Source organism: Callithrix jacchus, chromosome 22 (assembly GCF_049354715.1).
Source record: "Callithrix jacchus isolate 240 chromosome 22, calJac240_pri, whole genome shotgun sequence".
NCBI classification, from domain to species: Eukaryota; Metazoa; Chordata; class Mammalia; order Primates; family Cebidae; genus Callithrix; species Callithrix jacchus.
Genome location: NC_133523.1, coordinates 13,721,748 through 13,745,840, shown reverse-complemented (window position 1 = coordinate 13,745,840; position 24,093 = coordinate 13,721,748). Strand labels below are relative to the sequence as shown.

The 24,093-nt window shown below is 47.8% G+C and overlaps 2 protein-coding genes across 40 annotated transcripts in view; one reads left to right on the top strand and one right to left on the bottom strand.

Annotated features, from left to right (window-relative positions):
* Nucleotides 1-24,093, top strand: part of LOC144580717 (uncharacterized) — a 100,880-nt gene that overhangs the window by 75,973 nt on the left and 814 nt on the right. For 3 of the 5 annotated variants that reach the window (XM_078358962.1, XM_078358959.1, XM_078358960.1), the window contains one exon: nucleotides 9,534-9,624. In XM_078358962.1, coding sequence (XP_078215088.1) covers nucleotides 9,539-9,624 — 86 coding nt within the window. In that variant the 5' untranslated portion in view covers nucleotides 9,534-9,538. Of the gene's footprint in view, nucleotides 1-7,483; nucleotides 7,582-9,533; nucleotides 9,625-22,034; nucleotides 22,234-24,093 lie in introns of all 5 variants that reach the window. The other 2 variants (XM_078358961.1, XM_078358958.1) reach the window with 2 other exon arrangements.
* Nucleotides 14,675-24,093, bottom strand: part of LOC118150100 (ATP-binding cassette sub-family C member 6) — a 47,580-nt gene continuing 38,161 nt past the window's right edge. For all 35 annotated transcript variants that reach the window (XM_078358923.1, XM_078358928.1, XM_078358941.1 and 32 more), the window contains 2 exons: nucleotides 18,244-18,442; nucleotides 14,675-17,402 (listed from right to left, as the gene is read on the bottom strand). The gene's annotated coding sequence lies outside the window, so the exon portion shown is untranslated. The remainder of the gene's footprint in view (nucleotides 17,403-18,243; nucleotides 18,443-24,093) is intronic.

Here is a 24,093-nt window from a genome sequence, read left to right as displayed (position 1 = left end):
TCTATAGGGGGGATGCCCAGGATACAGGCCTTCAATCAGACCCAGATGGTGGGTGGAAATCTGGGACATTCATGGTGCCAGCCACCAGGACATCAGCAGAGGACCTCATGACCCTGGTGGGAGGCTGTTTGGGTGGTCCAGGTGATGGGAGAAATTGTCTCGTGGGAGGCAGATAGAGCCTGGGCCTCCATGGCTGAGCACTGTATGGAAATGGCCCATGTCCATGACCCAGTTGAAGATCATTGGCAGGCAGAGGTGGGGTCCCTGTTTATCACAGTTTTTCATGGAGACAGAACTAGTAGGATGAATGGATGGATGGATGGATAAATGATAGATTGGTAGATGATAGATAGATGATAGATGGATAGATGGTGGATGGATACATGATAGGTAGATGGATAGAGGATACGTAGATGGATGATTGATGGATGGTTGATAGATGATGGATATGTGGATAGATTGAGGGTGAGAAGGGACTTACTGGGGAAATTGGATCACGTGATTATGGAGACATCCCATGCTAGGCCATCTGCAAGCTGGAGAACGGGGAAGCTGGTGGCATGGCTCAGGCCAAGTCTGAAGATCTCAGACCCAGGGAAGCTGATGGTGGAATTCAGTCCACGGCCAAAGGCCTGAGAACCTGGAGTCACTGGGGTAAGTCCCAGAGTCCAGAGGCCAGACAGCCTGGAGTTCTGATGTCCAGGGGCAGGACATCCTGGCTACAGAAAAGAGATCACATGAGTCTGCCATTTCTCTGACTTTTTCTTGTGTCTGGACCCTCTGCTGATTGGGTGGTCCCCATCCACATGGGGCGAGGATGGATCCTCCTTACTCAGTCCACTGATTCAAATGTCAGTCTCATCCAGAAACACCCTCACAGGCACACATTCAGAAATAACACTTTACTAGCCATCTGTGTATATCTTAACCCCATCAAGTTGACTGCTAACATCACCTATCACCTGGATTCCTTCAGCCTCACCTGCTATGAAAGCCACCTTTGTAGCATGGGCTTCAGCATTCCTCATCACCCACGCCTCTGCTGATTGCCTGGCTCGGCTTCCTTTCATGGAAGAAGGATGCCCACCTTTGTGTTCCCGGGAGCTTGCTAGGTGAGCTGGTTGCCAGAGACACCGTGGGAGAGGCAGAGCCTCGGGAGGAGGACCGAGTTTGAATCAAGAAGCTCCTCCACTGACCTGGGTCTTAATTCATTGAGCAGGTGAAACTGTTTTTGTGCTTAGTGATGTTTAGTGTCTGAGGGGTTAGAGAGTGGAACAAAACAGACTTTTTTGTTTTTGTTTTTTTTTGAGATGGAGTCTTGCTCTGTCACCAGGCTGGAGTGCAGTGGCATCATCTCAGCTCACTGCAACCTCCACCTCCTGTGTTCAAGTGATTCTCATGCCTCAGCCTCCTGAGTAGCTGAGATTACAGGTGTTCACTACCATGCTTGACTTCTTATTTGTTTATTTATTTATTTCATTATTTTATATATTTAGTTTTTGAGACAGAGTTTCACTTTTGTTACCCAGGCTGAAGTGCAATGACGCAATCTTGGCTCACCGCAACCGCTGCCTCCTGGGTTCAAATGATTCTCCTGCCTCAGCCTCCCGAGTAGCTGGGATTGTAGACATGCACCACCACACCCAGCTAATTTTGAATTTTGAGTAGAGACAGGGTTTCTCCATGTTGGTCAGGCTAGTCTCAAACTCCCAACCTCAGATGATCCGCCTGCCTCGGCCTCTTAGGTAGCTGGGCATACAGGTGTGAGCCACCATACCCAGCTGAGTTCTGGTTTATAACAACCCAGGCTGCCCTGGGGAAGGTGGATATTAGGGATGAGAGAGAAGGCAGGGAGACCTGGGTGGGGCCTGTCCATGAAGTTCCTTCATGCCTCACTGGGAGCCTCCATTTTATTTATTTATTTTGATGCAGGTTCTCTCTTTTGTCCAGGCTGGAATGCAGTGGTGATGTCTCAGCTCACTGCAGTCTCTGTCGTCTAGGCTGGAGTGATCCTCCCGCTTCAGCCTCACTAGTAGCTGGTACTATGGGCACGTACTACCACACCTGGCTATTTTTTTTTTTTTTTTTTTAGAGATGGTGTCTTTCCATGTTGCCCAGGTTGTTCTTGAGCTCCTGAGCTCAAGCAATCCACCTACCTTGACCTACCAAAGTACTGAGATGACAGCCATGAGCCTCCATTTATTACCCGTAGCATTTTCCGAAAATTCAGTGAGAAAAGTGTCATAATAAGCTGTGCCCTAGTCCTGAGTAAATGCTGGGCAGGTTTTAGTTGTACAAGTTGTATTTATTAATCTCTACACCTCCATCTTGCCAGGAAGGGTGTGGTGAGAACTGGCTCATTGGGCTTGAAAGCGGGCCACCTGAAAAGGGGCTGGCTCTGTGAGTACCTTGGTGTTTAGGGATGCTTAGCTTGGGACCAGGGTGTCATTTCCTAGGGACATTGATAGATGGATCGCTTGCTTTATTCCCAGAGGCATAAGCCAGATCTGACACCTGTAACCCCTGTGGAACTGGAGGAAGTGACAAGAACAACCATGTCGTATGCTGGAATTTCCTGGTGTGGCCCCTTACACCCAGATCCCTTTAGTTAAGCGGAGAAGGGAATGCAGCCCGTGCAGCTCTGGGCTGCTGGGTGTCCTTGGCTCGAGGACCAGGTGAGGGAGGCCCGGGCTGAGGGGTCTGCATGGCTTCTTGGACCCCTTTATAACCTCTCTTCATCCCAGAGTGACTCCCTCTCAAATGTCAGGTGTGGGGCTCATGCCTGTAATCAAAGCACTTTGGAAGGTTGAGGCAGGAAGATCACATGAGGTCATGAGTTCGAGACCAGCATGGCCAACATGGTGAAACCCCATCTCTACTAAAAATACAAAAATTAGCTAGCTGTGGTGGTGCTTACCTGTAATCCCAGCTACCTGGGAGGCTGAGGCATGAGAATCCAGGAAGCAGAGGTTGTAGTAAGTCGAGATTGTCCCACTGCACTCCAGCCTGGGGGATAGAGTGAGACTCCATCTCGGGCGGGGGAGGGGGGGGGGAGGCAGGTGTGAGCAATCTCCCTGCCTGCTTCTATCTTTGGGTTTAGAAACTCAGTGCTTCATTGGTTTGTGAGTAATGGTTTTATGTTCTCTTGTGTGTGTATGGCCACTGAGAGCTTAGGGCCATTTTGGATTGTGGTTTCTGCTGGTGTGTGTATAAAATGCTTCTGTGACTCTGGAAGAGTTTGGCAGTTTTTTTTTTTTTTAAGTTAGACATAGTGGCCGTACAGCCAGTCACTCTCTTCCCAGACATCCACCCAAGAGAGCTGAGAACATATGTTCATAAAAGACTGATACAGGAACGTTCTTAGCTACTTTTTTGCAATAACCCAAACTGGAAGTAAGCCAGACATCTATTAGCAAGTGAACAGACAGATATACCCATATGTGCATGTACACAACTGAACGCTAAGTTACGTACAAGAACGAGCTATTGGCTAGGCACAGTGGCTCATGCCTGTAATCTCGGTTATTTTCAGAGGCTGAGGTCAGGGGTTCAAGACCAGCCTGGCTAACGTGATGATACCCTGTCTACTGAAAATAAAAATTAGCCGGGTGTGGTGATGCTCACTTGTAATCCCAGCTACTCGGGAGGCTGAGGCATGAGAATCACTTGAACCTGGGAGGCAGAGGTTGTAGTGAGCTGAGATGGTGTCACTGCACTCCAGCTTGGGTGACAGAGTGAGACTCTGTTTCAATTAAAAAAAAAAAAAAAGGATGGACATGGTGGCTCACGCCTGTAATCCTAGCACTTTGGGAGGCTGAGGCAAGTGGATCACCAGAGCTCAAGAGTTCAAGACCAGCCTGGGCAACACAGTGAAACCCTGTCTCTACTAAAAATAAAAAAATTAGCCTGTCATGGCGGCATGCACCTGTACTCCCAGCTACTTGGGAGACTGAGCAGGAGAATTGCTTGAACCCAAGAGGCAAAGGCTGCAGTGAACCGAGATTGTGCCACTGCACTTCAGCCTGAGTGACAGAGTGAGACATCGTCTCTAAAAAAAAAAAAAAGAGAAAGGTGGGGTACAGTGGCTCATGCCTGTAATCTCAGCACTTTGGGAAGCCGAGGTGGGCTGATCACCTGAGGTTGGGAGTTCAAGACCACCCTGACCTCGAACATGGAGAAACCCATCTCTACTAAAAATCTAAATAAAAATTGAAGGAAAAAAGAGAGTTCATCAGTGCACCCTGGTAAAGTCAGGGGACTAGAGTGTAAAAGAATGTGATATACAAGGCAGAATGCAGGAGCACTGGAGCTAGAAGTGATCTTAGGGAACATGGAGTCACAGAAGAGCAACGAGATGCCATTTCTTGCTCAACTCCAGTCCACTGGCAGCAGTCACCTGGAGGGCTGCTTGAATGTAACTCACCATGAGTGACTGTGGGTGTCTGCTGTGCGCATCAGAAGGGAGGGCAGGGCCAGTATTTGACATGCTTGGGATCTAACCCCTTCATTTTTCTTATGACAAAATCTAGAGCCAGGGAGGTTAGCTAACCACCTTCCGGGTCACACTGTGAGCTGGCAGTAGAATGTGGCAGGTGACCTGACTCTCAGAAGAACATTCCTCTAAGCCAGGGGCTGGCCAAGATGGACTGAGGTCCACATATGGCTCATGAGCTCAGCATGGATTTCATTTTTAAATTTTTTTGGAGACAGAGTCTTACTCAGTTGCCTGGGCTGAAGTGCAGTGGTATGATCTTGGCTCAACGTGACCTCCACCTCCTGGGTTCAAAGAATTCCCATGCCTCAGCCTCCCAAGAATCTGGGATGACTGTCATGCTCCACTGCACCCAGGCAATTTTTTTGTGAGGGTCAGCGTCTCACTCTTTTGCCCAGCTGGGGGTGCAGTGGCATGATCTTGGCTCACTTCAACTTCTGCTTCCTGGGTTCAAGTGATCCTCCTGCCTCAGCCTCCTGATTAGCTGTGACCACAGGTGTGCACCACCATGCCTGGCTAATTTTTTTATTTTTAGTACAGACCAGGTTTCACCATGTTGGCCAGGCTGGTCTCAAACTCCTAGTCTGAAGCAACGCGCCTGCCTCAGCCTCTCAAAGTGCTGAGATTACAGGCATGAGCCACAACACCCAGCTGGATTTCATATTTTTAACGGTGGAAAAAAAAAAAATTCCATGACACATGCAATTTCTGTAAAATTCAAATTTTGGTTTCTCCAAATACATTTTTACAGGAACAGTCACACCCATCGATTTCCGTATTATCTAAGGCTGCTTTTCCATTCCGCTGGAAGAGACAGGTATTTGTGACAAAGGCCATATGGCCCGCAATGCTCAAAGTGTTTCCAGAAAAGGTTTCTTTACTTCTACTTTCTTCCAGTGTCTCTTGAACTTTAATGTCCATACATACCACCTAGAGAACTAGTTACAATTCAGATTCTGTTTCTGTTCATCTGGGCTGAGGCCTAAAATTCCGCACTGTTAACAAGCACCAGGTGATGCCATGGCTGCTGTTCCATGGACCACACTTCGCACACTTCGAGTAGTGAGGATCGACTCCAGTGTGTCGCTACGTGTCGACCTGAACCAGCAGCAGCAGTACCTGGGGATGTGTTAGGAATGCAGATACTCAGGACCCACCCAGACCTACTAAACTGAAAACCTGGGTGGGGCCCAGCAAGCTGTGTTTTATAATCACAAGCTATCAGCCAGCACAGTGGCTCATGCCTGTAATCCCAGCTACCCAAAGGCTGAGGTGGAAGAATCGCTTGAACCTGGGAGGCAGAGGATGCAGTCAGTCAAGATCATGCCAAGGCACTCCAGCCTGGGAGACAGAGTGAGATTCCATCTTAATCGGTCAAATATAATAAGCTATCCAGGTGATTCTGATGCAGGCTTAAATTTGAACACCATCTGTCCTGCAGGTCCAGACTGAGAGATTTTAGGTAAGAGTAAGAAAATTCAGTGTCAGTATGAAGTCACTTTCGCAAATGCTGGAAAGGCTAGAACTTCCTTAAACATTCCACCTGCAACTGAGCTAACATGAAGCAGGTGGTAGTTTAACAGACAGGTTTTATATTATAAAAATGTTTGGCCGGGCGCGGTGGCTCATGCCTGTAATCCCGGCACTTTGGGAGGCCGAGGTGGGTGGATCACGAGTTCAAGAGATCGAGACAATCCTGATCAACATGGTGAAACCCCGTCTCTACTAAAAATACAAAAAAAATTAGCTGGGCATGGTGGCACGTGCCTGTAATCCCAGCTACTCGGGAGGCTGAGGCAGGAGAATTGCCTGAACCCAGGAGGCGGAGGTTGCCGTGAGCCGAGATCGCGCCATTGCACTCCAGCCTGGGTAACAAGAGCAAAACTCCGTCTCAAAAAAAAAAAAAAAAAAATGTTCAACGCTGCTTCACAGAAACTTGCCTGAAAAATTTGGCAACCTGACCAAGAAGGAATAATTGTAATGAGAACAACATTACAAGAAGAATGACACATTAATAATAAAAAGACAGAAAAAACACAGGGCATGATCTGAAGTCATCCTTCACAATTAACTGTTTTTAACTGTGCTTAAAAGGAAATTTTCATAGTCCATCGCTATATGGTCTGCTGATGTGGGGCCAGCTTTGCAAAACGGTAAGTTGTACTGTCTTTTTTTGCTTTTTTTGAATTGGAGTTTCACTCTTCTTGCCCAGGCTGGAGTGCAATGGCATGATCTCGGCTCACTGCAACCTCTGCCTCCTGGGTTCTAGTGATTCTCTTGCCTCAGGAACCTCCACAGTAGCCGGGATTACAGACACGAGGCATCACATGTGGCTAATTTTGTGTTTTTAGAAGAGATGTGGTTTCATCTTGTTGGTCAGGCTGGTCTCGAACTCCTGATCTCAGGTGATCCGCCCCTGCCTCTGCCTCCCAGAGTGCTGGGATACAGGTGTAAACCACTGTGCCCTGCCTCCACTGTTGCCTTTAAACTTTTCAAAGCCAGTGAGGCAGGAATAGACCTGTCACCGTGCCCCAGGACAGGCACCAGAACATGGACCATAATGTTCCCTGTAAGAAACAGGGAACAACCTGTTTTTGCAAGGAATGGGAGAAAGGTAATTCCAGCAGGTCATATCCACACGCCCGACAAGCATGCATCATGAACACAAATGAAGCAAGAGGCTGTAGTGAGCTATGATCACACTACTGTACTCCAGCCTGGGGGACAGAGCGTGACTCCATTTCAAAACAAAATCCAAAAGCAGATCAGAATGAACCCAGATGATATATTATTAACTACACAAAGAACTCTACATACAGTGTGATCTCATTTAAATCTGTCAAAATATGTTTTAAATACCTATATGCCTGTACATTTTCTTCTAAAAGCATACACAGAACTGTCACTTTGGAGGAGAGGAACTGATGGAAGAGAAGGCTATATACTTTTCATTTTATATCTTTCTGTATGATTTGTTTTTTCTTTTTACAGTGGATGACAAATATTTGTTCAGCACCTGCTGTGCGTTGTTTTATGTACTGAGGATACAGCAGTCCACTTGGAGCTGACATTCTACTGGAGATAGAAAGGCAATAAAATAAGTATATTTTTAAAACTTCTTATTTTATTTGAGACAAGGTCTTGCTCTATTTCCCAGGCTAGAGTGCAGTGGCTCAATTTTGGCTCACTGTAACTTCTGCCTCCCAGGTTCAAAGGATTTTTATGTCTCAGCCTCCTGAGTAGCTGGGGTTATAGGCGTGCACCACCCTGCCCAGCAATTTTTTTCCTTTAAATAGCAAAGACAGGGTTTTGCCAGGTTGGGCAGACTGGTCTCAAGCTCCTGGCCTCAAGTGATCCATCCACCTCCCTCGGACTTCCACAGTGCTTGGATTACAGGCATGAAACACCGCACCCAGCCCAAAATAAGTAAATTTTAGAGTGTGTTTAGACCATGCCATAACTGTGGTCTAAACACACTTGACATGTGGTCCATGGGACACTGACAGTCCACACGTTGTGACCAGTTGGTGACAAAATGAGGAGGCAGCACCATAATGAAGATCAATTATGGCACCAAGCATGACATTCAGCTTAGCTCACATTTTTTATAAAGCTTTTTTAATGCAGGAAGCAGAAAGCACTGGTTTCCATCCTGGCACAAATACCTTAGTCTGCCAAGTTGGCCAGGCTGGACTCAAACCCTTGGCCTCAAGTGATCTGCCCGCCTTGGCCTCAAAAGTGCTGGGATGACAGGCGTGAGCCACCGTGCTCAACTGCCACCTGCTCATTTATAAAGCCCCCTGTGATTCACTTGCATCCAAGACTGAGAATCCCTGGTGCAGAGTGCCTCCCCGAGTTCAGGAATGATCTGCAGCCCCCACTTCCCTTCCAGGTGCGCCTACGTCTCCCTGTGGCTGTTTCTGGGAAACCCTGCATTTTGAGTTCTTTTATTCGTGTCACCTGAGCATGTTCCCATGGTTACCCTGACTGCTGCTGGCTGCATATTTATCCCTTTTGTATCTTCTGTCCTGGGTCCTATTCCACCTCTTCTGGGGTCAGCCCTTTCTTGCCTTACATTGTGCTGCTTTCTCTCCTAGCACCAAAGAATGAGGCAGCCAGTGCAGAGTGGGGGCTGTATTCATCATCATCACTGAGCCAGGAAATAGATATGATCTGTTTCAGCACCGCACAGTGCCTGAGTACCCTTGATAAATGTTGGGTGTCATTGTCATTGTTGTTCTGGTGATTATTATTGATGCTGGGTGGACTCTTCCTGGGATCGGGGCAGGTACCCAGCTGTCCCTTGGTGTCCTTATCAGGGTCCTTTCCTAAGTCTGCAGCTAAGGCCTCTGCCAGGGCTGGGGTCTCATCTGAAGACTTAACTGGGGAAGGGCCCACTTCGAAGCTCACCTGGTTGTTGGCAGAACTTGGTTCCTCAGTTGTTCAAATGTTGAAATACTTCCTTATTACTGTGGAAACAGCCAGTGCCCCAGGTACCTTTTACAATGAACTCGGGAGCTCTCTGTGATCTGGGCACTAAAGGGTTAATTTGTGGCCCTACAGGGGTCCCTGGGCCTCTGTTACATTGGCTGATACCCTTGTCAAACTGGTTGTTTATTTTGAATATCACCTCTTCTTGCAGTGCTTGGGAACCAGGGGGCTATGCCCTTTCCCTCCTGCAGTTCCTTGCATCTTGCTCCTGGGAAGTGAGCTTAACACAGCAGAGATACTGTTATCTGAGCTGGGTTTTACCCTTTGCTGCTGGTACAGGATGCTGGTTCGAGCCCAGTGCCCTCAGTGATGGAGCTCTCTGCACAGCTGCAAAGCACTGTTCCTGCCCCAAGGGACTGAACTCCGGATACCCCTTGCCCCTCAATCAGACAGCCTGTTCATGGCCTCTGCAGAGCAGGTCTACTTTCTGAGCATCCTGGCTGTGCAGTGCTCTGCCATCTCCTCCCTGAAGTGGCCAGTTTTTCTTGCCCTTGGTTTTAGCATCTGGCTCATATAACTCCCCTCCCCTCCCTTGTCTCTTTTCTGCCAGGGGTCATGGGCATCATCGGTCCAGGGAAGGAAGCAAAGCAAATGGAGAATGGCATGCTGGTGATGGACAGTGCAGGGAAGCAGCTACAGAGGTAAGTGGGGGGAGGTGGTGTGACTCACACAGACCTCACGATTTCACCATCTGCCCATGCTTCTGACACTCGAGTTCCCTACATGATGTGGGTCTTTGCTTAGGTTACTTGGTGGAGGGGGGTGCCTGGAAGGTTTAAGCTTTGTGAAGCAGTATTCGATATAAAACTATCTCAAAGCCAGGTATGGTGGCTCATGCTTGTAATCTCAGCACTTTGGGAGGTCGTGGCAGGAGGATCACTTGAGGCAAGGAGTTTGAGACCACCATTGGCAACATAGCAAGACCCCGTCTCTACAAAAAAAGGAAGTATCCTTGTGTTTGATTATAGAGGGCTTCCTTAGATCCCTGGGGATTCATAGCATATGCAGTATATTAACCATGCTAGCTTTTAAAAACTGGCTAAGTTGGTTGGGCATGGTGGCTCACACCTGTAATCCCAGCATTTTGGGAGGCCAAGGCGGGTGGATCACGAGGTCAACAGATCGAGACCATCCTGGTCAACATGGTGAAACCCCGTCTCTACTAAAAATTACAAAAAATTAGCTGGGCATGGTGGCGTGTGCCTGTAATCCCAGCTACTCAGGAGGCTGAGGCGGGAGAATTGCCTGAACCCAGGAGGCGGAGGTTGCGGTGAGCCGAGATTGCGCCATTGCACTCCAGCCTGGGTAACAAAGACGAAACTCCGTCTCAAAAAAAAAAAAAAAAAAAAAGACCAGTCTGGTCAACATGGTGAAACCCTGTCTTTACTAAAGATAGAAAAATTAGTCAGGCATGGTGGCAGGCGCATATAAATTCTAGCTACTCGGAAGGCTGAGGCATAAGAATCATTTGAACCCAGGAGGCAGAGGTTGCAATGAGCCAAGTTTGCACCATGGCACTCCAGCCTGGACAACAGAGTGAGACTCCATCTCAAAAAACAAAAAGAAAAAAACAGCAAAGAACAATAACAAACATTGACAAATTAAGAGCCTACACATACTGTACCTTGGGGATTTAAGAAAGGATTGTGGACCTGCAGTTGCTCTAGGGGTCAGAAGAGGGCAAAGACGATGTGGCCTAGCACTGTGCCTTGGTACATGTCACTTTTGCCATTGTTATCTAATCCTACACAGCCTGCATTCTAGTGGGAGATTTCAGACAGTGCACGAACGCAGAAGGATGTAAGATTTTCATCTGAGGTGCTAGCGAGGGTTTATGAGCCCTAGGTCATGAAGCAGGGAGCCCCGGTTCCCCACCTGAATTCTAGATTTCATCCAGAGTTGGTTCTGATTCTTCCCTTTGCTGCTTCCTGAAAACCACACTTGCTTTCGCATTTGAGGGCCACTTCCACCTCCTTGACCTTAACCAAACACTTTTGCACAGCTCTCATGGGCAAGGAAAGTTTACCCACCCCCAGGCCCTACATCAAAGAGGGGAGGTGCTGGAGGTTAATTTGGCCTTCAGGAAGTGTTTTCAGGGGACACAGTTTTGGGGGTATAGTGAATCACATGGGGCTCTTGACCTCAGGTAGCTTGTAATCTTGTTCAGGAGATACGTAGGTAGAGGAAGGCCTAGAAAGTTCCATGGCAAAGAGCCACATCTGTGTTTTGCATGGCCTCCATAATTTCTTTCTTTCATTTTTTTTTTTTTTTTTTTTAAGAGATGGAGCCTCCCTCTGTTGCGCAGGCTGAGTTCAGTGTGCAGTGGTGCCAACTCAGCCACTGAACACAAACTGTGGACAACGCAGTCTGTGATGTTCTCGGGCCTGCAAAAAGATAATGACCACTGATGTACAGAAAGTCCTTTTTTTTTTTTTTAACTTAAAAAATTTTTTTTAAAAGCAGTTTTCACCGTGATGGCCAGGCTGCTCTTCAACTCCTGACCTCAGATGATCCACCCACCTTGGCCTTCCAGAGTGCTAGGATTACAGGCGTGAGCCACCGTGCTTGGCCTACAAAGTCCTTTATTTTTTTCTTTTGAGGCAGGCTCTCAGTGTCTCAGGCTGGAGTGCAGTGACACAGTCATGGCTCACTGCAATTTCTGTGTCCTAGATTCAAGCAATTCTTCTGTCTCAACCTCCCTGGTAGCTGGGACTACAGGTGCTGCCACCATGCCTGCATAAGTTTTGTATGTTTAGTAGAGACAGGGTTTCACTGTGTTGGCCAGGCTGGTCTTGAACTCCTGGGCTCATCTTCCCTCCTCGGCCTCCCAAAATGCTGGAATTACAGGTGTGAGCCATTGCACCTGGCCTGTTTTTCATTTCTCATTTAGTCCTATGATTATGTCCCTGAGAAAGTCTCAGTTGGGTCCTAGCCTGTTTTTGGTATCTAACAGCCACTGGCCTCTCTTTGTAACAAGGAAAGCGTGTTTCAGGCTCCTGTTTCATTTATTTATTTTTTTTAAAAGATCATCTATTTTGGGCAAGTGTTAATAATTCTCCATTTATGGTAGTGATTCAAAGTTTATTTTTAAAAATAAATGTGATTATATTTTTAAAAAAATAGGGAATGGAAGGAGGCTGAGGCAGGAGAATTGCCTGAACCCAGGAGGCAGAGGTGGCGGTGAGCCAAGATTGCGCCATTGCACTCCAGCTGGTTAGCAAGAGCAAAACTCCGTCTCAAAAAAAAAACAACAAAAAAACAGGGAATGGAATTTTTAATGTAGGTAAAAGAATAAGCATAGAGATAAACAAAAAACCCCATGAGAAGTGGTAGCAGGGGAGTAAGGCTGGGATGCTTTCTCTTAGACCTGCCCGGATGTGTCCAGAGCTTCCCAGGACTGTCTGTTCCTGGTTTCTTCCTTAACTTGTCATCACAGTCAGGACTGTGGCCAGGGGCAGAGGTGACTGTGGTGTCCTCTCTCATCTTACCCTTACTGAACCTCCAGGAAGCCAGAGAAATTACCTCAAATCACAGGACATGGGAAGGAAGGGGCAGAGATGCCAGGCCCATTTAATCCTCATTTAACTTCAATTTTACATTCAAGGAACAGCAAAGCCAGAATGTTTATAACTTATCAAAGTTGGACCAAGAGTGGAGCCAGCACGACATGCTCACCATTTTTTTCTTCCTTTTCTCTCTTTCTCTCTCTCTTTCTTTCTTTCTTTCTTTCTCTTTCTTTCTTTCTTTCTCTTTCTTTTCTTTCTTTCTTCCTTCTTCCTTCCTTCCTTCCTTCCTCTTTCTTTCTTTCTTTCTTTCTTTCTTTCTTTCTTTCTTTCTTTCTTTCTTTCTCTCTCTCTCTCTCTCTCTCTCTCTCTCTCTCTCTCTCTTTCTTTCTTTCTTCTTTCCTTTTTTTTCCTGAGACAGGATCTGACTCTGTCATTCAGGATGGAGTATAGTGGCACAGTCATGGCTCACTACAGCCTCCACCTCCCAGATTCAAGTGATTGTCCCACCTCAGCTTTCTGAGTAGCTGGAAGTACAGGTGTGCTTGACTAATCTTTTTTTTATTTTTTGTAGAGATGGGGTTTCACTCTTGCCCAGGCTGTTCTTGAACTCCTGGGCTCAAGTAATCTGCCTGCCTTGGCCTCCCAAAGTACTGGGATTTCAGGCATGAGCCACCATGCCAGGCCACACACTTGTCACTTCTGACCGCTGAGCCCACCACACTCCACTGCTCATGAGAAAGGAGTTCCCAAACCCTGCAGGCTAATTTCAGGGGCAGCAGGCAGCTTGGCTGCATGATGAAGCCGCCTGGTGAAATAAACACTTTCTTAATTATGACCTGTCTTCTCCCACGTATTTCATTTCTCAGAATGGAGACTTAAAAACTCAAAAGGGAACAATCAGTTACGCATCATACCTGTTACCTTTCAGCTAGACTGTAGGGTCAGATGATTTTTGTTTGTTTGTTTTGGTAGGGGGCAGGGCCTTGCTGTGTTGCTCAGGCCGGAGTGCAGTGGTGTGACCATAGCTCACTGCATTTTCAAGCTTCTGGATTCAAGGGATCCTCCTAGCTCAGCCTCCTGAGTAGCTGGGACTGTAGGTGTGGACCACCATGCCTTGCTAATTTTAAAATTTTTTGTAGAGATAGGATCTTAATTGTGTTTTCCATGCTGGTCTCAAACTCCTGGGCTCAAGCGATTCTCCTGCCTTGGCCTCCCAAAGTGCTGGAATTATAGGGGTGAGCCACTGCACCCAGTCCAGTTGATTTTTACGACTCAAAATTCAGCATGAAAAGCTTGAAATGACAATGAGCACAGACACGGGTAAAGACACCTGGAGTTTCTTGAAAGCAAGCCAGGTGGTTTAGGCAGGGGTTGGCCTAAAGCAGATTGCCATCTTGCATGTCAGGTGACTAGACTGATTTGTTTAGTGCCATGCTGGGCTCCCCAGGGAATACACCAAGGAGAGAAACTCCAACCTTTGCCTCCTGGAGGAAGCTGAGCACTGGGGAGATGGGTGAGTTGGTATTCTGTGCTCAGAGTGAAAGGAGCTGGGGAGGCTGGTCCAGTTGCGGCATGGAGGTGACACTTGACCTTGGTTGCTGGGCAATATGTCACACATTGCTTGAAGCTCAATGGTGTCTTCTCTTTTTTGCTAGTCTTGGCATAAAAGTTGGAATCATGGCCCGAGTCTCCCATGTCATGTGTGGTCTGGCTGAGATCGGTTTCTTCAGCCTCACTCCTCGCTGCCCCATGATCTCCTAGCTCCAGCCGCCTGTGCCTTCACTCAGTGCCCCGGATACGCTGTGTTCCCTCCTGCTTCCAGGCCCCTGCACGTGCTGGTTCTGCCAGCCTTTTTCTATTTTCAGCTGGTTTAACTCTTTTTTTTTTTTTTTTCCTGGAGGCAGAGTCTCCCACTGTCGCCCAGGCTGGAGAGCAGTTGTGCAATTTTGGCTCACTACAACTTTCACTTCCTGGGTTCAAGTGACTCTTGTGCCTTAGCCTCCTCCTGAGTAGCTGGGGCTACAGGCATGTGCCCCCACACCCGACTAATTTTTGTATGTTTGTAGAGAAGAGGTTTCACCATGTTGGCCAGGCTGGTCTTGGACTCCTGATTTCAGGTGATCCACCTGGCTCTGCCTCCCAAAGTACTGGGATTATAGGCGTGAGCCACCACACCCAACCAATACTCTTTACTTATTTATTTATTTAGACAGAGTCTTACTTTATCACCCAGGCTGGAGTGCGATGGCACTATCTGAGTTCACTGCAACCTCCGCCTTCCGGGTTCAAGCGATTTTCCTGCCTCAGTGTCCCAAGTACACTTGCCACCACACCCAGCTAATTTTTATACTTTAGTAGAGATGGAGCTTCACCATATTGGTCAGGCTGGTATCAAACTCCTGTCCTCAGGTGATCCACCTGACTCGACCTCCCAAAGTGTTGGCATTACAGGTGTGAGCCATCACACCCAGATTTGGTTTAACTCTTTAATGTCACTTTCTCAACGAAAACCTCCCCCAATACCTCTTTACGCTGTGTTAGGTCGGGATGCCCAATTTTTGACTCACGTGGAATCGTATGCTGTTTACAGCCCTTCTCTGTGATGAGGCATTTATCTGGGATGATTTGATGGGAGCCCATCTCACCACATGGACAGAAGCTCCGTGCATCAGGGAAGAGACCTCGAGTTTGGCTTTTGTTGTTCTTGTTTTGGAGATGGAGTCTCACTCTGTCTCCCAGGCTGGAGTGCAGTGGGGCAGTCTTGGCTCACTGCTGCATCATCTGCCTCCTGGGTTCAAGCGATTCTTGGACCTCAGCCTCCCAGTTAGCTGGGATTACAGGCGCTCGCCACCAAACCTGGCTAATTTTTTCTATTTTTAGTAGAGACGGGGTTTTGCCATATTGGCCATGCTAGTCTCGAACTCCTGACATCAGTTGATCCACCTGCCGCGGCCTCCCAGAGTGCCAAAAAATTACATGTGTGAGCCACCGTGCTGGCCCTTGGCTTTGTTACTGCTGACTTTGTGGAATAGCTAAAGGTGAGGGTGTTCTAGGTGGGAGCAAAGGCAGGCAGCTGGGCGGTGCAGTGCCGGTGAAGCCCTGCCCTTGTGCAGCTGGGCTGGGAGTGTGCATATGCTAAGCTGCCTTATTTCCCATGGTCTCCAGGTCAAGCTTTCTGTGTACTGGGACTACATAAAGGCCATTGGCCTCTTCATCTCCTTTCTCAGCATCTTCCTTTTCATATGTAACCATGTGGCTGTGCTGGCTGCCAACTATTGACTCAGCTTCTGGACTGATGACCCCATCATCACGGGACCCAGGAGCACATGAAAGTCTGGCTGAGCATCTGTGGATCCCTGGGCATTTTGCAAGTGGGTGCCTTTGTCACCCACCCTGCCCAATGTGGAACCCTGTGGTGGCTTTGTCTAATTATACAACTGGATCCTTAGAGTCCTCAGAGTTTTGTGGGACCCCCAAACCAAGAGGAACACTAGCTGTCAGCTAGTAGACACTCAGATTTGTAGAGTGAATGTTTGAGTGCTTTGTTCATGTGGCCCTTGGTGGTAGATGGGAGGAGTGCTCAGTGTGCCCATTTTACAGATGAGGACAGTTGGGAACAGAGACCACTGGAAATACTGAGAGTTGGGAGAACCCTCTGACCATGTTTGCTCTGTCAGGATGGCAGAGCTTCTGTGAGGTCTCATTTGTGGACTTTTGTCTGCTGGGCGAGGGTGAAAATTGGTTCAGACTAGTAATTCCCAATTATGGGCAGTGTTGTCCCCCAGGGAATGTTTGACAATATCTGGAGATGCTTTTGGTTGTCACAGGATTGAGAAACCCTGCTGTTGGCCAGGTGTGGTGGCTCACCCCTGTAATCCCACACTTTGGGAGGCTGAGGCCAGAGGATCACTTGAGGCTGGATGTTCAAACCAGCCTGGACAACATAGTGAGACCCTGTCTCTAGAAAAAGTAGACCAGTAAAAAAATAGATAAATAAAATAGACTTCAGGTGCATGCGGTGGTATGTGCCTGTGGTCTCAGCTACTTGGGCGGCTGAGGTCAGAGAATTGCTTGAGCCCATAGTTTGACCTATGATTGCACCACTGCACTCAAATCTGGGTGACAGAGCAAGACCCTGTCTCAAAAAAACAAAAACAGAAAACAGAAAAGAATCCCTGCTCTATACCATTCTGTGTGGTCCTGTGGGAGTCCTCAAATGCAGCGGGGTCGATCATAACAGCTGGTGTTGGTGGAGCATTTACTTGGTACTTGGCTCTGCTCTAAACATGTCCAACTGCTTTAACTTATTTTATCCATGCGGCAGTCCTGTGAGGTAGGAGTTAATATTTCTCTGATTGTGGAGAGACAAATTGAGGCCCAGAGAGGTTGAGGGAGTTGCCCCGAGTCACACAGCTAATACCTGGCGGCGTTGGCATTGAACAAGGCAGTCTGGCTCAGGAGCTCACGCTGTTAACCACTGTGCTATGCAGTGTGTGAGCCATGTTTGTAAATACACATGTATGTTCCATATGATACATACGCAGTAAATGGATAGGCTTGACACATTTGAGTACCTCCTTTATGCCAGGCACATTGCCAGGTGGGAATTTTACATTCCACAGTGCTCCGAGGTCAGCATCATTGTCCATTGTATAGATGAGAAAACAGATTCAGTGACCTGTAGGAGGTCCCAGAGCTGGTAAGTGGTGGAGGTGGGTTTTGGCACATTGGCTCCAGAGTCTGTCACTGGAGTCCCTGCTTCATGGGTGTCTTCCTGATTAAAGAGGCCGAGATGCAAGCCTCTCTGTTCCTAGGAAGTTGCTGCTCTGGAACGCACACTGCCCTCCTGTGGGTAGTTTGAGAGAAGCACCGATGTCTCAGGATCTCCAGGAGATGGCTTTGGGAAAACCCACCTGTAGCAGAGCAGACATGGATTCCTTGAGTCTCTCAATCCCTAACCTCCCCTTTCCTTGCCATTAGGGCAAGGGACTGTGGCATACAAACTAACTGAGGGAAGGTAGAGAACAGAGAGGGTGTGATATTACCTGAACTCACACAGCAACAGTGTCTGTTCTAGAGCTCTGCTGTCTGGTGTGGTAGTCACAAGACACAGGTAGCTATTTCAACTATGAAAATTAAATAAAGGCTGGGTGCAGTAGCTCATGCCTATAATCCTAGCACTTTGGGAGGCCAAGGCAGGTGGATTGCTTAGTCCAGGGGTTTGAGAGCAGCCTGGGCAGCACGGCAAAACCCTATCTCTGCAAAAAATGCAAACATTTGCTGGGTGTGGTGGCTCATGTCTGTAATCCTAGCACTTTGGGAGGCTGAGGCGGGCTGATCATGGGGTCAGGATATCGAGACCACCCTGACCAAGATGGTCAAACCCCATCTCTACAAAAAAATACAAAAAAATTAGCCCGGCATGGCATTGCGTGCCTGTAGTCCCAGCTACTCAGGAGGCTGAGGCAGGAGAATGGCTTAAACCCGGGAGGTGGAGGTTGCAGTGAGCCGATAGAGCAAGACCCTATCTGAAAAATAAAGAAGTTTCTGTTGGAAAGGAAAGGGAAATTGTGTAGGTAATCAGTCTCTGCTACATCCCTTCTGCAGAGTCTGTTATATGTTCTCTGAACATGTGGTTTCTTAGGGTACTGCAGGATAGATGTTTTCAGTTGACAGGTGGAGTGTCTTGTGAAGTGGGAGAGCTGAGAGTGCAACCTCTGGTCTGTCCAATTCCAAAACTGTGCTGTTACTTACCCCTAAAGGATTCACTGCAGCACATTTGCAGTAGGGATGGGTTGTTTAGATGAGAGCATTCCAGCTGCAATGCATCACAAGAGTAAGAAACCACGAGGTTCGCCATATCTCAGACCATGTGCACAACCGTTCAGGTGGCGTCCAGGAGGCCTTGTTCCGTCATCCAGCCCCTGTGGCCCACCACACTGTGGCCCAGTGACTGAGAACAAACAGTGATAGAATCAGAGAGAGCAGGTCCCGTTCCCAGAGTCTCATTATATCCCCTTGAAATCGGCCCCAGCTTTTTTTTTTTTTTTTTTTTTTTACATTTACCAAAAATGTAATTCTGTGTTCATACACCAGCTGGAAAATTTCCTGAAAGACTCAAAAAGAACAAAACAGGCCAAATGCAGTGTTGAAGGCAACTTAAATATCTGCCGATAGCAGGACCCGGGGAATGCCATGGAGCCATGTGGCTTTGAGCAGGGAGCATTAGAAGAAGCTGTTGTGGCCACACCAAAGATTTTATTTTTCAACAACAAAGGAAATGCTTTCAGCAAAGGGCCAAGTTGTGTGTGCACCGTCATTATCACTGAGAGGAAATGCACCATGTGTGTGGGCAGGACTGGAAGGGACGCAGATGCATGAAAACATCATGTTTTTAAGGGTTGGGATTGTAGGATAATTTTTTAATGGCTTTTGGCTAAATGTACATTTATCCTCTCACCAGGCAGTCTCATTCCTAAGTATATGAATAAAAGAGAAAGAGAAAAGGCAATGCTTAGAATGTTCTCAGCATCTTGATTCATAATTGCCCCAGACTGGAAACAACTCAAATGTCCATAACAGGACTGTGGAGAAATAAATCGTGAAATAATTATACAATTTATGACTGAGTAGTAAAAAGGAATGAAATGCTAATACACGACAATTTGGGTTTATCTCACAGATATTATAGTGATGAAAAAGCCAGACACAAAAGAATATGTACTGAGATTCTGTTTCTATGAAGTTCGGCCGGGCGCAGTGGCTCCCATTTGTAATTCCAGCACTTTGGGAGGCTGAGGCAGGAGGATCGCTTGGGCCCAAAAGGTGGAGACCACCCTGGGCAACATGGGAAAACCTGGTCTCTACAGAAAATACAAACATTAGCTGGGTGTGGTGGTGTACACCTGTAGTTCCATCTACTTGGGAGGCTGAGGTGAAAGGGTCATTTGAGCCTGGGAGGTGGAGGTTGCAGTGAGCTATTATGCCACTGCTCTTCAGCCTGGGTGACAGAAAAAGATTCTGTCTCAAAATATCAGATTGGCGGGGCAGGTGGATCATATGAGGTCAGGAGGTTTGAGACCAGCCTGGCCAACATGGTGAAACCCCGTGTCTACTAAAAATACAAAAATTAGCTGGGTGTGGTGGCGGGTGCCTGCAATCCCAGCTACTAGAGAAGCTGAGGCAGGAGAATTGCTTGAATCTGGGAGGCAGAGGTTGCAGTGAGCCACGATTGTGCCACTGCACTCCAGCCTGAGTGACAGAGCAAGATTCTGTCTCAAAATAAAACAGATCATTCCTGAACAAATATTTTCTCAGATTAGATTTTTCCAGTAAATAAGGTTCAGAGGCAGTAGTAAGGGGAGGAAATTGAACAGGGAACACACTTACACACATCAGAGCAATTGGCATCTGGACTGTTCAAAAAGAAAGCTGGTGAGAGAGTAAGGGGGGCGGTCCAGGGTAAGATGGGGCAGATCACCTGGGCCTTCAGGCATGCGGAGGGCTTGGGATTTCATGGGAGGTGGTGGGAACAGGACAAGAAATGATACCTGATCCACATTCTGGGAATTGACGGAACAGCTCTTCTGAGCTGATCTGTGGTTGTGCAGTAGGTGGGTTCACTTACAGCATTTCTGGGCCCCAGAAGGCTTTCCATCTGTGGGTTCCAACTAATGCCCATGCTGCCACCCAGAAAGAAGCTGCCAACCACAGAGGCCTTGTAAAAGCCACCTGCTGCTGTCGATGCTCTCTGTTGGACTCTGCCCCAAGGTGGCCCAGTATATCTGGCCCAGGGCAGGACACAGGGAGGCCGAGTTTCTAGCAACCTGTCATTAGTTTTCCGAGCTCTGCTGTTGATAAGCACTTGTAGGCACTTTTTGGAATCAGGAACCCCGGGCTCACCAGTTCCTTGTGCATAGATGACGAAACCTAGACCAGGAGAGCGCAAGTGTCCTCAGACGGCCGTCCCAGCATATGTTCCACAGCTCCTCAAAGCTTCCATAAGGTGGTTGGCTTTTGTTATGAATCTAACAAGACCTATGGGCGGCTCTCGGTGCCTGGCACTGGCTGAATGCCCAGGTTGGGGCAGGCAGAGCAGATGAGGTGTCTGCCCACGAGGTTGCATGGAGCTGCTTGTGAAATGTGTCATTGTAGCCTAGGGGCTGGGACACTGAAGCCTGGAGATGGTGCCCACATTGCAGGATGGGAAGGGCTTCGTGAGGAAGTGACATTTGTGCTGTCATCTGCTGGGTGATGAGGAATGGCCCGTATGGGACAGGGATAGTGGTGGAGGCAGGTGGCCTGCATGCAGGAAAGCAGGGGGAGTTACAGGATGAGGTGAGTGGGGGGAAGCATGGTTGGCACCTCTAAGAGCACTGGGAGGCCATCGAAGGAGAGGCAGGTGACAAGGTTTGCCTTGTCCTCATGGGCGTCTCAGCTGGGCTGAGAGTGCTGGAACTGGCCATGGAATAAACAGTTCCCCCTGAGGGGATGTGATCAATAGGCAGAATTCTGTCACTTAATGCTCACAGTAGTCACCGTCGAACTGAGTGCTTTTCGTTAGGTCAAACTGTATGAAATTGCTAATATTCATTTCTTATCTACAGAAACAGCTGTTTCTGTTATTACCAGGCACTATGCTTAGTGACATTGTGTATGACTGTGTGATTTGTGAAATAATGTGTACGTGCAAATTTACATCAGACGGATGACTGTGTGATTGCTACCTGTCAGCCTCACAATTACCCTGTGAAGCAAGTCTTGTTTTTTGTTTTTTTAAAATAATTTTCTGTTCTTGTAGAGATGGTGTTTTCTCATGTGCCTGGGCTGGTCTGAAACTCCCGGCCTCGAGTGATCTCCCGCCTCACCCTCCCGAAGTGTGGGTATTACGAGTGTGAGCCACCACGCCTCACCGAGCAAGCACTGTTGTTCCTATTTTACAGATAAGGAACCTGAGGCTTAGAGAAATAACATATTACCCATGTTTATGTTGCGAATTACTAGTTGAGTCAGGATTTGAACTGAGGTCTGATTGACCTCAAAGGCTGTGCCTAAAACCACTGTGCTGGATCCAGAAAACACTAGAGGTCAAAGACTTCAGAGAGGCTGTGCAGGGTAGAGGTTAGCACTTTGCAGCCCACATGGCCTGGGTTCGAACTGCAGCTCTGCCCCTTGTTAGCCATGTGACCTTGGGGAGGAGATTAACTAGCTTCTTTGAGCCTCAGTTTACCCATCATATGTAGGAATGAGCACCTGGTAGGTTTTTTGTGAGAACTGAATGAACTGATGTGTGTAAAAATGCTTAGAACAATGCCTGGGGCACTGGGCTTTGCATAGGCACGACCTCTTATTGTCTTTGTCCTCGTGGTTGGCGGTGCTGTGCCTGTGGCTCACTAGGTGAGTGGGCTCCCCTGTGGGAGCGGCCCGGCTCTAACATTGTGCCTCCTGGAGGTATCGGTTCTGTCTAGACTTTCTCCAGCACAGCCCTGGGAGGATGAGGAATGAGAGAGCCTGCCTCAGCTTTCCATGTCCATTCTCAACTCCAGAGGTTCTACGTGGCCACCTCCTGGCAGCTGAAGCACCTCGAGTCGGTCAGCCGCTCCCCTGTCTATTCCCATTTCAATGAGACCTTGCTGGGGGTCAGCATCATTTGGACCTGTGAGGAGCAGGAGCACTTTATCCACTGAGTGACCTGAAGGTGGATGAGAACCAGAAGGCCTGTTACCCCAGCATTGTGGCCAACAGGTGGGAATGGTGGGCCTGCGGGAGGGGTCAGAGGAGGCGCACGAGCACTTTGTCCCTTTGCCTTGATCTCTTCTTCATACCTGTGGTGGGTGTAAAGGCAAACTGGGCCTTCGCAGAAAGGATGGAGAGGCTTGAAGATTGTCAGTGGCAGACTCTGCTATTGAGTATCTTCACAACGCTGTTTCCATCTGGGGGTGGTCATGCACCCCTGGGTGAAGGGTGTCAGAAGCAATTTACTAATGTCACTAAGCTGAATCATGAGATTGGCATCTTGTGGGCCACATGTCCTGGCTCATGCCTGTAATCCCAGTACTTTAGGGGGCTGCGGCAGGAGGATTCCTTGAGGCCAGGTATTCAAGGTCAGCCTGAGCAACAACATAGCAAGACCCCATTTCCCCCTTAAAAAAAAAAAAGTAGCCTGGGATGGTGCTGTGTGCCTATAGTCCTAGCTTCATTTGAGTCCTAGGATGAGTTGAGCCCAGGAATTTGAAGCTGCAGTGAGCTATGATTGCACCACTGCACTCCAGCCTGGGTGACAGAGTGAGACCGTGTCTCTGGAAGAAAAAAAAAAGGAGATGGGGTAGGAGATTGACATCTTGTGGACACAGATAATAGCATCAATCCAAAAGAGGCAGACGTTTGCTGATTATTTGCTGAATTTAGAGACGTGTCTGGCTTATCCCTAAAACAGCACCCCTCTCACCCATTTGCTTCCTGATAAGCTTTTCTGAAAACGTACCAGCACACAGAGGTGATCTATAACCACTAGCCTGTCTTACACGCTCTAACCCCATAGTGTCAGGTGGGCGTGCCAACCCTGAATAACGAGAGACCTTGACTTCCCTTGCAGAATTTTTAGGGAGGAGTTTGTGACAATCTGGCTGTGTCTGCCAGAGTAGTCCATCAGTCAAATGGTTCATGAGGGCTGCAATTGATAAAAGACCAACACCCCATCTTCCTAGAATGGTTTATATTTTAGAACATTAAAATAATAGTTCTTGTGTTATACAAGGCCTAGCTTTAAACAAATAAGATGGCTGGGTGCGATGGCTCACGCCTTTAATCCTAGCACTATGGGGAGGCCAAGGCAAGAGGGTCACTTGAGCCCAGGAGTTCGAGACCAGCCTGGGCACTGTAGGGAGAATCTGTGTAAAACAAAAAAAGAAATTAAAAGAAAAAAAAATTAGCCAGGCATGGTGGCATGGGCCTGTAGTCCCAGCTACTCAAGAGGCTGAGGCAGGAGGATCACTTGAATCTGGAAGGTTGAGGCTGCAGTGAGCTGTGATCATGACATCCACACTCCAGCCTGGATGACAGAGCAAGACCCCATCTCAAAAAACAAAATGACTAAAAAGATTTCTGTGTCTATTTTAAGGGTGAAATAGTATATTTTAACATTTTGAAAAGGAGGAGAGTCTGGCTTTGGAACGTTACAGTGATGATCAATCATAGCATTGTTTCCCTTCCCCTCTCAGATCTCTCTGGTAATGAGACGGTTACTTTATGCTTGTTCTTAGCCAAAAGTTAAGAAACATTGATGGTTATTTTAAATCACTGGTGCCTCTTATACTTGATGTTTTTGTCTCCTTAGTATTTAGGAATTTCCAGGATGTCTTTTTGTGTGTGTGTGTGTTATTGCACATTATGTATGTATGTATATATGTATGTATGTGTATATATATATATATTTGTTTTGCTTTTTGTTTAGTTTTGAGGCAGGGTCTCGCTCTGTCGCCCAGGCTGGAGTGCAGTGCCACGGTCTGGGCTCACTGCAACTTCACCTTCCCAGATTCAAGCAATTCTCCCACTTCAGCCTCCCAAGGAGCTGAGATTACAGGCATGCGCCACCATGCCCAGCTA